The sequence below is a fragment of the Montipora capricornis genome, chromosome 3 (genome assembly GCF_036669925.1).
Source record: "Montipora capricornis isolate CH-2021 chromosome 3, ASM3666992v2, whole genome shotgun sequence".
Classification (NCBI taxonomy): Eukaryota; Metazoa; Cnidaria; class Anthozoa; order Scleractinia; family Acroporidae; genus Montipora; species Montipora capricornis.
In genome coordinates, this window is record NC_090885.1 from 8042175 (window position 1) to 8056445 (window position 14271).

Here is a 14271-nt window from a genome sequence, read left to right on the forward strand (position 1 = left end):
ATTCGTGGTGCAATTAGATGAAATATGCAAACCACTTTAAAAAGACCATCTGTTCCTCCTCCCTTTTAAATGGAAAACCAGAAACATGAATTAAAAGAAAGGTTGTTAGCAAGTTGGCTTAGACCAAATGTTTATAAATAGGATCTCTGATTACTGAGCAAATAAAACAAAAAACCCAAACTCTTTAAGCTTAGTGCATGGTGTTTTAATAAAATGATGAGAAAAGTAAGTAAAACCATTTTTGTTTTTTTTTCTCAGCAAAGGATTAAGCATATAAAACTGGAAATGCTTCTATCCCTTAGAAACCATGACGCGAAGTTGTTCCCGCTAGACATATCAGATACACACGACAAAACAAAGGAAAACCAAATAGTGAATTCTTCGAGAGATCTTAGGGCTTTAAAACATGGCTCAGAAGATAAATGTGTTACAATGTGTCCTTTGAACAGTGACAAATGTTAATTTTCTCGGGTTATCTCGATAGTAATTTCATTTAAGTTTCTAGAAGGAATAGTAATAAATTAATTTATGCTTAGTAAACCAAAAAATGTCATCTTCAACTTTTTCAGGCAGAAATGTACAGCTCATACTCTACTAAATACCTAACTAACTAAACATTTTACCAAAGGTAGAGTAGTTGTAAATCTTGTAAATTCTGGACAGGTTTGTGCTCTAAAGGATAATAAACGCTGACCGTTTTTTAGAGTAAACGATGATATGTGATTATCAGTTAAGTTACTTTAGAAACGGAAACTTTTTCACAAAAATTTAAAGCGGAGGAGTTTCGCATGTTGTTATTCTTTGACTTTGACTATGACGTCTGTTGTTGCGGACGTTGAGAGAAACTGGCTTCCTTTTGGAATTGGAGAGATTGGATATTTTTTAATGAAATTCACAAATTCCGGCCCTTTCCCTTACTCTCTCCGTCTCTCTCATTTGCCGACTTTTTTTTTTTCGGTAAAACTAAACTTACTTTTTGTAGCTACAGGTGTATAGCACCAATTTAGATGTTTCTGGATCACCGTGTGCCTCAATATAAAATCGACGCCTCTGAAATAGAAATAAATGGACAAAAATATGAAAATAAATGAAATCAGAAATGGCGGCTAACCCAGAATACGTCCATGAGAGACCCTTGAATTGTAAAGAAAAACATTACACCGATCTGTTAGTTTTCGCCTTGATCTATTACTTCATCTTTTCAAATCGTCTGAGTTGATACCCTGCGAGCAGTTAGTTTCTCCTACGATTCCCGAAAGAGAAACCACTGCGAGCAACCATTAGTTTCTTTGAGTGTGCCGCCGTCCAGCGTCAAGGATGAATAAATTAAATTTGAACTGGTAAACTTGTTTTGGCGCTTGCGCGTGCGTTCAGCTACATAACAGTTTGAGTTTGGGCGAACCTGCTGTGTAGTGATTTCCTGCGAAATGAGACGAAGTGGAGTCAAATACATCATGTGGGGTGTGACATACTTAGCACATCAAAGAGTAGCTTGCAGTGGTTTCTCTCTCGGGAAGCGTAGGAAAAACAAACTGCTCGCAAGGTATCTGAGTGACTGACTTACAATCGCGCTGAATGGCATCTTTTGAGAACAAAACAACTTTCAAGCAAGCATGTCCATGGAACTCACACAGGGTAGGGCATTTGAAGGAATTGTTAAAAATTGATCGAGTTAGAGGAGGTGCATGGTAGAGTGATATTGTCTAGTACAAGCTCAAACACAGAACTATGTTTATCAGCTGCAGCTGGGCTGCTATGGTAAATTGACCACCGTAGAGAAATTTGAAAGCTGACTTCTCCAGCGTTAGCCCTTCGTCAGAGCGCAGATATTCGCTCTGACCAAGGGCTAACGAAGAAACGTCAGCTTTCAAATTTCTTCACGATGGTCAATTGACAATATAAACTCAGTTGATGAACCCAGTTTTGTGTTTCACTTCCCCCCGACCCGGCAACACGGGCTCTTTAGAAGCTAAACCCCTTTATCCAGGCTTAACCAAGTCAACTGCTTGGAAAAAATTTATAGGTCAGTAAATCTGAATTCGCTCTTTCCTTGTCTCTAAATTCTTTTAATCACTGACTGTTTGCTTAAAAATTGTGCATGTTAAGACGAAAAGGAACTTTTAAAAAATAAAACACCGTTTTCATCGCACTCAAAGAAGACACCAGTTGTCAAGGAACTGCGTTATCACTTACTTTAAATGCCCTCCTCTTGATGTTGTGCCAAGGATGGCGAAAGGTTGGACTCTTGACGATTCCTCTTTCCTTTCAGAAAAAAAGACAATAACTTCTGCTTTAATTTTGGATGTAGCTATGGGGTTCTTTACATGCTGCGGTTAATGTTCAGACACTGAAGTATTTTACGCCCTTAACGAGGCATTCCCCTAACACAGCAGTTGTTCTCTCCATGAGACCAAAACACTTACCTCGTAAACAATTAGACCTCGAACACTTATGCCCAAGCTGAACCCGCCTCTCTTGTCCTTCTTGTACTACAAAATGAAGTATAACATGTTTTTCAAAATACAAAACAACAAAATCTTTCTGAAATACGCGCAAGTCAATTATACCTGGGGTCTACGGTGGGCATACTCATTTAAGATGTCTTGTAGCTTTTCTTAAAACGTCTGCATGTCGCTCCTGACTCCCCTTTGTAAGTTTGTCTGGCGTCACGTGACCCTTTTTTGGTTTTTTTTTCTTGTCAGGAGCAAAGATTTCAAGTACTACTGAATATTATAATCAATTTGGAGCCGAATAGTTCGGTGAGAACTTAGAGTCATTTGTTGTCGCTTACGCAGGAACATTGTGACCGTTGAAATCCGAATTTTGTTTTAATAGAAAACTTGGCGCCTACTCAGGCCAAGACGTTCTCTTGATTTTGGAGAGAACATTTGATACGTTGTCGTTACCGAGTTATTGCGTTTTAGTACGATATATATGACAAGGTAGTAGTGCAAGTTTGAATATACCCAGGGGAGAGTTTTCGACGTTTAACGAATAAAGTGTCGAGCTACGAGTTGGTCCTGATTCGTAGTGACAACGTCTTTAAATTATAGATCGATGTAAGAGCTTAAGTTTTCAATGAAAGCAAGTGACTGTAACCTTGAGTAATTTAACAGGGATTATATTATAACCAAATTAATACACGCGCTCTGATGTTAGTCAGCTATGATTTATTGTGTCAGTAAACTGTAAAAGCAATAGACCACAAGCTTCTGTGGTTTAGAGGCATGATAAAGGCCACTTGGGATGTTGGAGGAACACTCGAAGAATTCGTAAATCACTCACCTGCGGCTCGTGATTTACGATTCTTCTCATGTTCTTCCAACATCTCGCGTGGTTTTCAGTCTAAAAACCATAGAAGCTTTTGAAACTTTTTGATTAAAAAAAAATCTGTAAGAAATTACCAGCGGGGAGGGATTGGTGTAGTTAGTTTTTATGTACATTGTGTTGGTTGGGTTGGGTGGGTGATACACCTTGTAGGGGATGTTCTATTGTGTTGTCACCTGCCTTTGTTGGCAAATTGATTAAATACATAAATAAATAAACCATAAAACTTGTGATCTATTGCTTAAATAGGGCCCACTCTACTGAAAAACAAAGCGTGCGTATATTTCGAGAAATAGAGGAATAACTATATAACCACTATACAGCATTTTACATCTGACAAAAGCAAACAAATGATGAGCTGACTTACTTTGGACACTTTGTTGAATATAATTCCATACTCCTGCAGTTTTTGCGCTTCCTGGTGTTTATGAAAACAATATTTTAACGACAACAAAGCACAAGTCAAGGTTTGCTCAGACGGATGTATGTGGATGTCATATCGAAGACAGCAAATGAAATTTGAAATGTGACTGTTAAATTATGGATACGCAATATTGAATTATACAAGTCGATTATTGGATGAAAAAAGCAGCAAAGCAGTAAGTGGTGGCGGAAATGTGCTATCCTTTTTTGAGTTGCTCTACGAAGAAAGATATACAAACCTTCAAGTATTCTATTTCCGCTTGCGCATCACTCAGACCAGTGTGCGTCTTGTGCATCGACGGAAGCTGCTTCTTGATGGATGACGCTGTTAGCTTGGCGATCGCCTTGCAATAAGGATGCAATAGGGACGACATTAGAACTTTATAAAACCATGATATATACCATGACCTGAACCCGTGGCAATTTGAACCCGTGGCCGGTCACCCTTTGCAATCGACCAGTTTGCGCGTTTTGGTGGCGGTCGCCACATGATGCTTTCCCCGCCCTTAGATTTATTTCGATGGATGCGTTTGTTGTGATAATCAGCCTTTCCCTCCCCACCCCCCCCCTCCCCCCCCAAAATTGCTTTTATTCTCTCAGTTTAAAACAACGTAAGTTTTTTGTGACCGACTTGTATTCAGTTCGAAGCTCTAAGGGGCTTCTTATATATAGGAGGATGAAGAACCTTGAGCAGAAAGGATCCTAGAGATTGCAGGAACAATGAATCGCCTCTCCTATCGACAGAAGGTTCGAATGGGGTTTTGATTCATATTTGATAGAACGAAGATGTTGAATGCCAGGCCCCCGCCATGTTTATTTTTCTTTCTGTTCCTTGTTCTCTTGGATCTTCCAAGTGCTGGAATTTTCCTTCCACTAGGATTTGTCAGCTAGTAAGATCATATTGCTTAGAAAATCTTAGAGTGACTATGGCCAAGTTCAACGTTTTCTTTCTTTCTTTCTTTTTTCTCTCTTTCTTTTTTTTTTTTTTTTTTTTTTTTTTGCATGCTAACTTAAACCATTGTTTCCTAGGAGTGAGACTTAAGAGATTTTACTATGTCTAACTCCAGGAATCAAAAGGTTATCACTGTAATGCAAAATCATATGCCACTAAGACGGTTCACCTTGTTGGATCTTCCTAATGCTGATATACTCCTTCCACTTTATAAACAAGCAGCCCCCCATAAAACTGCAAATTCAGATTCTTCATAATCCCACCATCAGACAACGAAATTTGTAACATAGGTTATGCACAACTTACCCGCTGCGGAAGATAGTGTTCTGGGACAAAGTAATCGGTTCCATGCAGATTCTGATTGTAATCACCAACTTCAGCTTGCAGGGCATATGAAGCTAAAAGCATGGCTGTTTCCTCGTGGACGTAAATTCCCCCTTCCAAAACATCCTTTCGTAACTGCAGATAGTATAAGTGCCTTGTAGATTGTTGTCTAGGATAGAATAATATATCATTAACAGAACTGAGACATTTTCCATATTGAATATCCTCAAATGCACTTTATGTCAATGAGTAGGGAAACCGTCAAACATTTCAGTCGGATCAAACGTTAAATGCTGAAAACCGAACGCCCAAAGAGGCAACGAGTTGGCTGTGTACAGGACTTGGAGGACTGGAATAAAATTCACAACCAGTGGAGAGAAATTCAGTCAGTAGTCATTGCAAGACTTGAAAAATCTAGAGCCATTTCGTCTCCTTGGAAACTGACGCCAAAAAGATTTAATACTTGATATTAAAAACTTACTGCAAGAGACAAATATTTTCCACGTAGTACTTGACCCGGAAGAATATAGTGAAAACTAGCGAGGAGTTGCAAGATACCTAAATGGAAAAAAAGAATGAGAAAAAGTGTCAACGATAATAAAATGTAGCACTCTTGGTATCAAAAGAACTCAATGGGAAAAAATACTATAGAGTATGAGCATGGGCTGATGAATGCCTGGATTTTCATTTTGGTTTATTATATCTCTCAGATAGTACGCGCGCCATGATTGGCTAATTTAGTGGGCCATTCCACAGTACAGTCCAGTCAGTTTGAAGCTTTGATGCAACATTTGCAAGCAAGCTTTTCGTGTGATTTGTTTGAAATAAAAGTTTGCGAAACTATCTGACTCTTGCAATCAACTATTTCTAAAAGCCAATAATATTTACTCGTTTCTTAGATTTTACAGTTGAACGTTCGGCTGGCTTCACGTCAGCTAGTTTCCTTTCCTGCGCGCTTTATTACCTCACAGATATAATAACTGAATATCTCACTACTGTAACTTACGGATCCTCGTTTTTTCCCGTCGATTTATTTCCTTAACTCAGGGGCACCCAAGGGAACCTTTCGTTAAATGAACTGTTCGGAAGGCCTTTAATCGCTAAGGATTTTCTTTGGGGAGTTTTCACATCGAACTTTCGTGATCTGAAAAAGTTTATGTCTGTTTTTTTCTGATTGATAAAAAAGTTCTCGTGAGTACCGAAAAAAGGCCAGCTACGAGTTTCGGAAAGAATACAATACCTAAGATTTTCGTGAAGTAGACAAAAATGCCGCAGTAAATTCGAGAAGCTTCACGTTCCCTAGAATAACCCAACAAAAATGAACCTATAATGTTTTAAAAGCACTCCGAATAGCTTAGAACAGCGTTTTAAAAGCACTTGAGAGAAACCTGTCGCTGGGTGCTCCTGTTAACTTACAGTACCTCGAACTCGTTTAGTAAGAGATATTTAACAATTTTTATAGTTTGAGCCATGCATCCGTTCGCCAAACGAAGTTAACGAGTTCAAGTCTCACCAGCCCTTTAGCGAGTAGAGCATTTTGCGGTAACTTATCGCTTGAAGTCAGAGCAATAACGAATAAAATATCTTTTGGGAAGTATAAACGGTACGTCAACTTACGTCATCCTTCCATAAGTGCGGAGCAAACTTTGCTAGCTTAGACAGCTTTTCATTAAAATCAAGGAATTCGTGCTCTCCATCTGTAAGAATAAGCATTATTGTGTTTTCAATTGCCATGAGTAAGACCAAAACCAAAGTAGTTCCTTAAGCTGATTGCAAACTATGAAGCAGCCAATAAAAGGGGCGACCAATTCACAGGGGAAAAGAAATGCAGATACGTCGACGATGTCATTCAAAATTTCAATGTCTCGCATTTTCATTAACAGAGGACATTTTCGTAGATCGATGGACACATTACATGTAGTTCACTGTACCCTTGTACGTTGGAGGCTGTAACAGTACAAAGTTTCAAATTTACAAAAATGTGAACTTTTGAGGATGCCAAATTTTACGAAGACAGTTTAGTTTCAAATGACAAGTATATTGAAGTGTATTATGCTAAAGAAGCGATGACTCTCACACTTATTTCGTGGTTAGCAACCTCGCGCAAGCATTCATAACTCAAAGATTGCACATTGCACGTTCAACACTTCTCAGTTACCAGATACCGATGACTAGTATGTCGGACGAGATTTCTCAGTCACCCACAGCATGCAAGTTGCCTTTTTGCCAACGAGCCAACCGAACCAAGACACGATTCGTTTGTCACCGGTTTGCACACAAATGGCTTTAAACTGAGTTTTACCTTTGATGATCATAAGACCAAAAAATGTGGTCTCTGTGACCCCAAGATGGTCAGTAATGATGTTGTATAAGTCCTGTCCAGTGGCTTGCGCCTAAAATGAAAGAATACCAATGAAAGTCGAATCTGTTTAAATAGCCCAGTGATATATTTACAGTGGCAATTTCCCGCGTTTTGAGATCATAGGGATTGTTTGAAAGTTTAGAAACCCTCACCTGAACCCTGACATTAAGCCTTTCCCCATTAAGCAAGACGACGTTGATCAATTTGTCACCCTCGCCGATCTGTAGAATAACAAAAAGGTAGTTTGGCCTTCAAGCTCTTAAAGTTGAAACCAGGATGGTTACAATTGTGTGTCCCGCACATTTGCGACAGTCGCTGCAACATGTTTGACGTTGGGAGTAGTTCTCCGCAAACAACCTAGTAACGGTGAAAAACTCGCAAACGATAAATCAAGCAACAAACTCAATATGAAGTAGAAATATAATATAAATATATTAAACAATAGGCAAAGAATAGTGTGGTGTCAACGAAACAAGACGAAGAAACAGCACCTCATAACGTCGAAGTGAAATATTGACGACTTCATCTTACTTTCAAATCGCAAAACTGAACCGAAACGTAGTAATTCCGCGTACCCTGTTGAACGTTCCAAACACATATTGGCATGTTAACTGTATAAGATGCCGTAAATTTACACGTTTTACACAAATGGGAAAAGGTACGTGCACCTGAAGAAAACTGGAAACGCGTTTTGGATACTAACAAAAGCCCTCTGCAAAGACGCACAGTGGATTGAAGCAATCGAGGGAAGAAGATGGAAGTCCTGCAAAGTCTTTGTGTCCCCGGAGTACGAGGAAGTATAGAAAATATCGCAAAGAAAAGAACAAGAAAAGATGAAGGAAAAGTACCAAAATGCCTGCTTCCTCAGCCTTCTGGTCCGCTCTTCTTCCCGCCTGAGAGTGATCAGCCAAATTGACAAGAGAAAAGTTAAGTGTTATGCAATGTTTAGAGGTCTTTGTTTGAGTAAAAATGAAAGCCATGCATAAGACGTTTATTTTAGAGAAATAAGCATGCGTTATACTTTATTTTACTCATGCACAGAATTGCTTAGTTAGACGTGCAGATTAGAGCAAAAAGGGGGGGAATAAAAGGCGAGCGACATTGACATGCAAGAAAGAATATGCACTAATTATACTCATCAGTCATCAAGGCCATAACTAACACTGAACTCGGAACATATGAGATCAAATGGAACAGAAATGTCTCGAAGAGCACTTTTAAGAGGGCTACTTTATAGTAATAAAGGCACAGTAGATAAGAAAATTGCTCAAAATTTACTGGGGAACAGGAAAAGCATATATATCATTATATACCATGAAGGGAAATACTTTGAAAAAACACTCAATGAACAGGGTTACATTTATTTGATGAAACCTTGCAAAGAGTTACCATGCATCAATGTTCTCCATTGCCAGAAGGGCGGGAAGAGTAGAAAAGATGTTTTAGTGTAACGAAAACAAAGGCTAAAGAATTTTAACCTTTATTCCATATCAAAGTCTAGTGACATGTACGTCATAGCAAACGCTGTTCGACCCGAAAATCTATTAGCATACTGACAATAGGCTGATTTTGAAAAAAGGGGTGTTTTAGCCTCTTCTCTCATGACAGGAGAAAGAGGAATTTATGGTGACCACCATTTAAATGAACAGGGGCACCCAACGAGAATATAGTTCAAAACCACTTAAACGTAGCATTGTTAAACGTATTTTAAACGGTAGATATAGGCATATTTTTATATATATAAAATAAATTTTTCATCTGTTCGGATTTCCTAGCTGAAAGTCTAGTGATCCGAAAATTATAGGGATCAAAACTTACCTTTTTGAAAATTTCAGTCAGAAAAAAGGCTCCCGAAAATTCTAGGTGACCTTTTAGGGTAAAAATCCGTTAAAAATAGACAATTATACCATGTCTTAGATGTTCGAAAATCCTAGAACAGGCAGGCAAGCAAGGAATTTTACAACAAATGTTCCGAAAATTCTAGATCCCAAATCGCCTTCCGAACAGATATTTCTCGAAAATTGACGTTGGGCGCCCCTGAGTGAAGAGTTTGTGTGTGTGTGTTGAAGGTTGCACCCTGCAGTTATTGCAAGAAATGGCACCGGGATTGCATGACACCGCACGTTTAAAAATAGTAACCGAGTTTATGCTTAAAAACTCTAGACTCTTAACCGCGCACCGGTGGCTCAATTGGTTGAGCACCGGACTGTCACGCGGGAGGTCGCGAGTTCAACTCCGGCCGGACCAACACTCAGGGTCTTTAAATAACTGAGGAGAAAGTGCTGCCTTTGTAACTACATCTGCAAATGGTTAGATTTTCAAGTCTTCTCGGATAAGGATAAGGACGATAAGCCGGAGGTCCCGTCTCACAACCCTTCAATGTTAATAATCCTGTGGGACGGAAAAGAACCCACACACTTGTCGCTAAATGTAGGGCACGTAGTTCCCGGTGTTGTGGTCTGTCTTCTGTTGTGTATCATGGTTGGGAGGATAAAAGAGGGGCCACAGTAATTGGTGCAAGCTGTTGTGGCGCTCTGCCAGCTTGACTGGCAAAGTTAATAAAATAAAAATAGACGATATACATGACCGCGCGAGGATACGAACTTTATCTTCGAGTGCTTATAAAAACTCGCACTCGTTCGCTGTTCTCACTTCGAAGATAAAATTCGTATCCCCGCGCGGCCATGTAATATCTTCTTTTTCTTTCAAAACAATCGTACTAAAAAGATACTCTAAACGACTCTTCCGTGCATACTTTTAGATGGCTTGTAACAACCACTGATGACGTTAGAGAAATAAGTGTTAGATTCAACCTCGAAAATCGCCGCCCCAGGGAAACAAATTTAAAGCAAACATCTTAATGAAATCCAGCAGTTTTGGAAGGATGTGTTGTGGAGTTTCGCTTCGAGAGGTAAAAAGCTCCTAAATAGAGACGAAAATCACTACTTATTTAATTCGTTGGAAAGGTTTATTGATTCAAGGCTTGAATCCGTATATCAGCGTCAGATATGATATTACCTTGGTAGAAAACATATTTTGTGTTTTTGATGATAGCTCTTTCACAAAGAGCTCAAATTCAAAAAGACGTACGTTGGATTAAAAAAGAAGAGCAAAGTTTAGCAAGCTCGCAAGAAAGGCTCTTGTTTTCAGTGGCGCGCAGTTTGCTCTAAATACACACCTTGCCTCCTAGGAAGCTTTGCGAACATCGGAGTAACCCTATCTTTCTCGCCATAGCCACTTCATCTCTCGTTTGCATCAGTCTCAATTGACTTATTCTGTTAGCAAGGGCATTACTTGAGAAATTTGAACAGTGACTTTATTGACATAGAAGGATTGAACATCCGCTTAGTCATTCCCGTTTCGATGAAGAAATTGATTCAAATTGCAAAATTGTCTGAATTCGCGTTGTCCCATCTAACAAATTTAAAATTGACAAGTTTTTCCTCAATTCCGTACTATGCGATTATGGTTTAGCTATGCAGTATGTTTTTTCTCAACTGTCCATAATATCTGTTATTTATCAATGATAATGCTTTCCTTCTAAAAAACAAAAGCAGCTAATCAATGGTTTTGATTATTCGGCGATTAGTTGCCTAGCTGCTTGTCAAATAATAAAATGAGGGTATTCTTAACTACTCACAATACTTTAGTTGACAGCAGAATCCCCTTAAAAATGTAAATTCACAAAATATCTACAGCGTTTTTACTTTAATTTTCAATGATAAGTGTGACAAATGCATTTCACTTCATTTTTTACTTGATATTCATGATATTGATATATAGTCAATGATCTTTTTATCATTTAGTACAGAAATATTAAGACCTCTAAATAAAAAGCTCAACTATTTAGGCGAAGCTACTCATTTTGAAGACGTTCGTAACGACTTTTTTCGCGAAAGCGTCAGGAAATCCCTGAAAAATGTCCCGGCAGCGGAGAAATAGCATAAAAAAGGTGTGTATACTTACAACTGTAGCCGCAGAGTTCATGTGAGAAGACACCGCGTTTGAATTTTATGAAAGCAGTTCTTCCTTCCACTTTGTTGTCATTCCGTAAGCGTTGTAATGTGTGAAGAAATACTTTCTGTTTGCTAAACCATTCCGGCAGCTCTTGCTTACATTTCCGGACGCTGACAATAACCCTTACACGGACAAGCTAGCAATGTCTGACAGAGAAACAAGAAAGAGGAAAAAAAACATAACTTTAAACAAGGCACCAAATGTTTGCAAAACTTCCTGTTTTGAAAAATTGCCTGAATCCATACCTCTGTCTTGTTTAGACTGAATTTCCAATTTTGTTGAATTTATCGCAACCAGATTTCAGCTTTTGTTTTGGTTCTTTCGCCTCCATTTCAATTTGGTCGAAAGCATCTTGAAAGTTATTGACGTAAATATTTCGCTTTTAAAGATGTCAAATGGAAACGTTTTGAAGAAAACGGGAAAAACGAATATTCGCAATTTCACTCGGAGATGCCGCATTTAACTTGAAGCACACAAAACTGATTTTAAGCTGTAGTAATGTCAAATTACTGCGCCAAACAAAGCGAAAGCATTCTTAAGACGGCAAAAAAATAGGGAAATTCCTCAAATCGAAACGAAAGGAAACAACATCACCTTACTTTTATGAAAACACGCTTTCGATTTCCTCGCTTCCCAAAAATTGTTGAAGCTTATGTTGCAGAGAATTGCGTCGAACACGAGTAAATGTCGCTTTGATCTTTGGGCAAATCGATGAATTGCAGAATAACAGGTGAGTCAGTCGAACCAAGCCTTATGCAAATGAAATGTCAAGATCCCCAAAACGCATAATTTTAATTCATGTTCTAAACATGTTCCGGGTACATTTAAAACCATAACATTGTTTTCATTGGAACACTTCTGGATTGCTTCTTCTGCGCGCCAATCTTGAAACAGATAATGGTAACTTACGTGAAACCAACCCTATCTTTCGATTCCGATCGCTTTTTTATAACAATTTGGAAGCAAATTTACATTTCTTGTCGCTAGATGTGAGTTTATTCATGTTTTCAATTTGTGGTTAGGTATTGAGTCGGTTGTTGAAATACGTGTTTCAATCACGAGAGTTTCGCCCACTGCGAAGGTATGGTTAATTAATGACATTCTACCGAACTCTTAGGATAAAAAGTTCCCGAAAGATGAAATCAACATCAAACCAGGAAAAACACTTCATGGTGATGGATTAGATCTTAAATTATTGCTATAGAAATCCACAATACGACTAATACGAGAAAAACTAATTTGATTAATTGAAGAAATCTCGCTTGTTCTTCTTTTTTCTCGAATAAGAAAGAAATATTATGATCTTACCTAAGCAAACTAAGCAATATTTATTGTTAGAGACCTTTACTTGTCAATCTTCCAGTTCGACGTTTTTTGCCCTTAGCATATAATCGATCCAAATTAGTGTGGATTTTGCTTCAAGGAAAATTAAAATAACTCTTAAGAGGAGCTCAGGGAAAATATCTATAAACTTCCTTAATCGAGGTTTATCTGGTAGAGTTCGTATTTTTGGTACAGAAACAGAGCATTGCGCTAAAAACAGTTGCCACGCTATGCATGCATGCGTTGTCGCGTAAACAAGGAGGGTTTAGTTAATAATTTTCTTGTAACCGAACAATTGTAACGTATTCTAAAGTGTTCTTCTGAGATAATAAAATCAAATTTGCTTTGCAAAGTTTCAGTTTTGTTTGTAAGTTAAGTGGCACAGCGCGATAGATATTCCCCAACGTATTGACAGTAACCCATAGTGACGCCACAGAATAATAAAAATACTACTACTACTACTACTACTACTACTACTACTAATAATAATAATAATAATAATAATAATAATAATAATAATAATAATAATAATAATAAGATAATAAGGTATTGAAAGATGTCAATGAGATGACAAGCAAGCACTGATACAGGTGCATGTTATAAAGTAGCGAAGTGTGCTGAAATTGTTTTATGAAAGGGGAAAGATGGTTAAAGGTGAAGGATTGCAGGTGTTGCATGAAAGAACGAAAACTGTAGACCCTGACCAGAATGAGATATACAAGTTCTTAGGAGTAGAGCAGGCCGATGGAATTAAGACCAAAGTGTACAATAGAGTGAAGGAAGAAGTTAGTAGAAGGATGAAGATTATAACTAAGACAGAGTTGAATGACAAGAACTTGATCAGAGCTATAAATATCAAAGTGATACCTGTAGCAGCATACCCAATGAATGTGCACTCAATCGGCGGAACTTACAGAACTAGATCAAGTCAATAAACGAGAGTTGAGAAAGAACAACATGTTAGGACGACAAGCAAGCGATCAAAGATTGTACTTGAAGAGGAGTGCAGGAGGTAGAGGGCTGAAGTCACTAAAGGACGTATCTGAAGAATCGAGATTACGTGTAGCATGTTACATGTCGATGTCTGACAACAGATGGATCAAGGCAGCATGGAAACGAGAAACAATGAAAGAGAACAACTCAATTAAGGATGAAGCAATAATGACAATGCAAACTAAAGGGAAGACAGTGGAATTTGAAGTGGAAAGCATAATATTGGAAGGGAACATACTTGACAAAGCTTGGAAACAAGCTTGGAAATTGGTAAAATCATTCTTCAAAAAAGGCACAGGAGAAAAAAGAGAGAAAGACTACTATTAGAAAAGAATGCAAAGTCAAATTTATAAAAAGCAAGACCAGAAGTGCAACATGTGGCTTGAACAAAATGTGACACCCAGAGAAACATCAGGCATTATGTCAATGCTACAGCAAATGATTGAAACTTGAGCATGGAAAGCAGCAAGGGGACTCACTGAATGCTGTAAGTGCATATTGTGCGGTGAACAAAAAGAGACTGTACAAAATCTTTTGGCTGGATGCAAAA

General features: G+C 38.3%; 1 protein-coding gene across 3 annotated transcripts in view; it reads right to left on the minus strand.

Annotated features, from left to right (window-relative positions):
• LOC138042059 (tyrosine-protein phosphatase non-receptor type 13-like) overlaps window positions 1–14271 on the minus strand; it is a 46437-nt gene that overhangs the window by 17187 nt on the left and 14979 nt on the right. Inside the window, exons 2-13 of one of the 3 annotated variants that reach the window (XM_068887799.1) lie at window positions 11355–11551; window positions 8237–8281; window positions 7541–7609; window positions 7329–7419; window positions 6644–6723; window positions 5508–5584; window positions 5009–5195; window positions 3990–4094; window positions 3695–3745; window positions 2424–2489; window positions 2194–2262; window positions 974–1050 (exon numbers count right to left, since the gene is read on the minus strand). In XM_068887799.1, the coding sequence (XP_068743900.1) occupies window positions 974–1050; window positions 2194–2262; window positions 2424–2489; window positions 3695–3745; window positions 3990–4094; window positions 5009–5195; window positions 5508–5584; window positions 6644–6723; window positions 7329–7419; window positions 7541–7609; window positions 8237–8281; window positions 11355–11375 (938 nt within the window). In that variant the 5' untranslated portion in view covers window positions 11376–11551. Of the gene's footprint in view, window positions 1–973; window positions 1051–2193; window positions 2263–2423; window positions 2490–3694; window positions 3746–3989; window positions 4095–5008; window positions 5196–5507; window positions 5585–6643; window positions 6724–7328; window positions 7420–7540; window positions 7610–8236; window positions 8282–11354; window positions 11552–12004; window positions 12164–14271 lie in introns of those variants that run through there. The other 2 variants (XM_068887801.1, XM_068887800.1) reach the window with 2 other exon arrangements.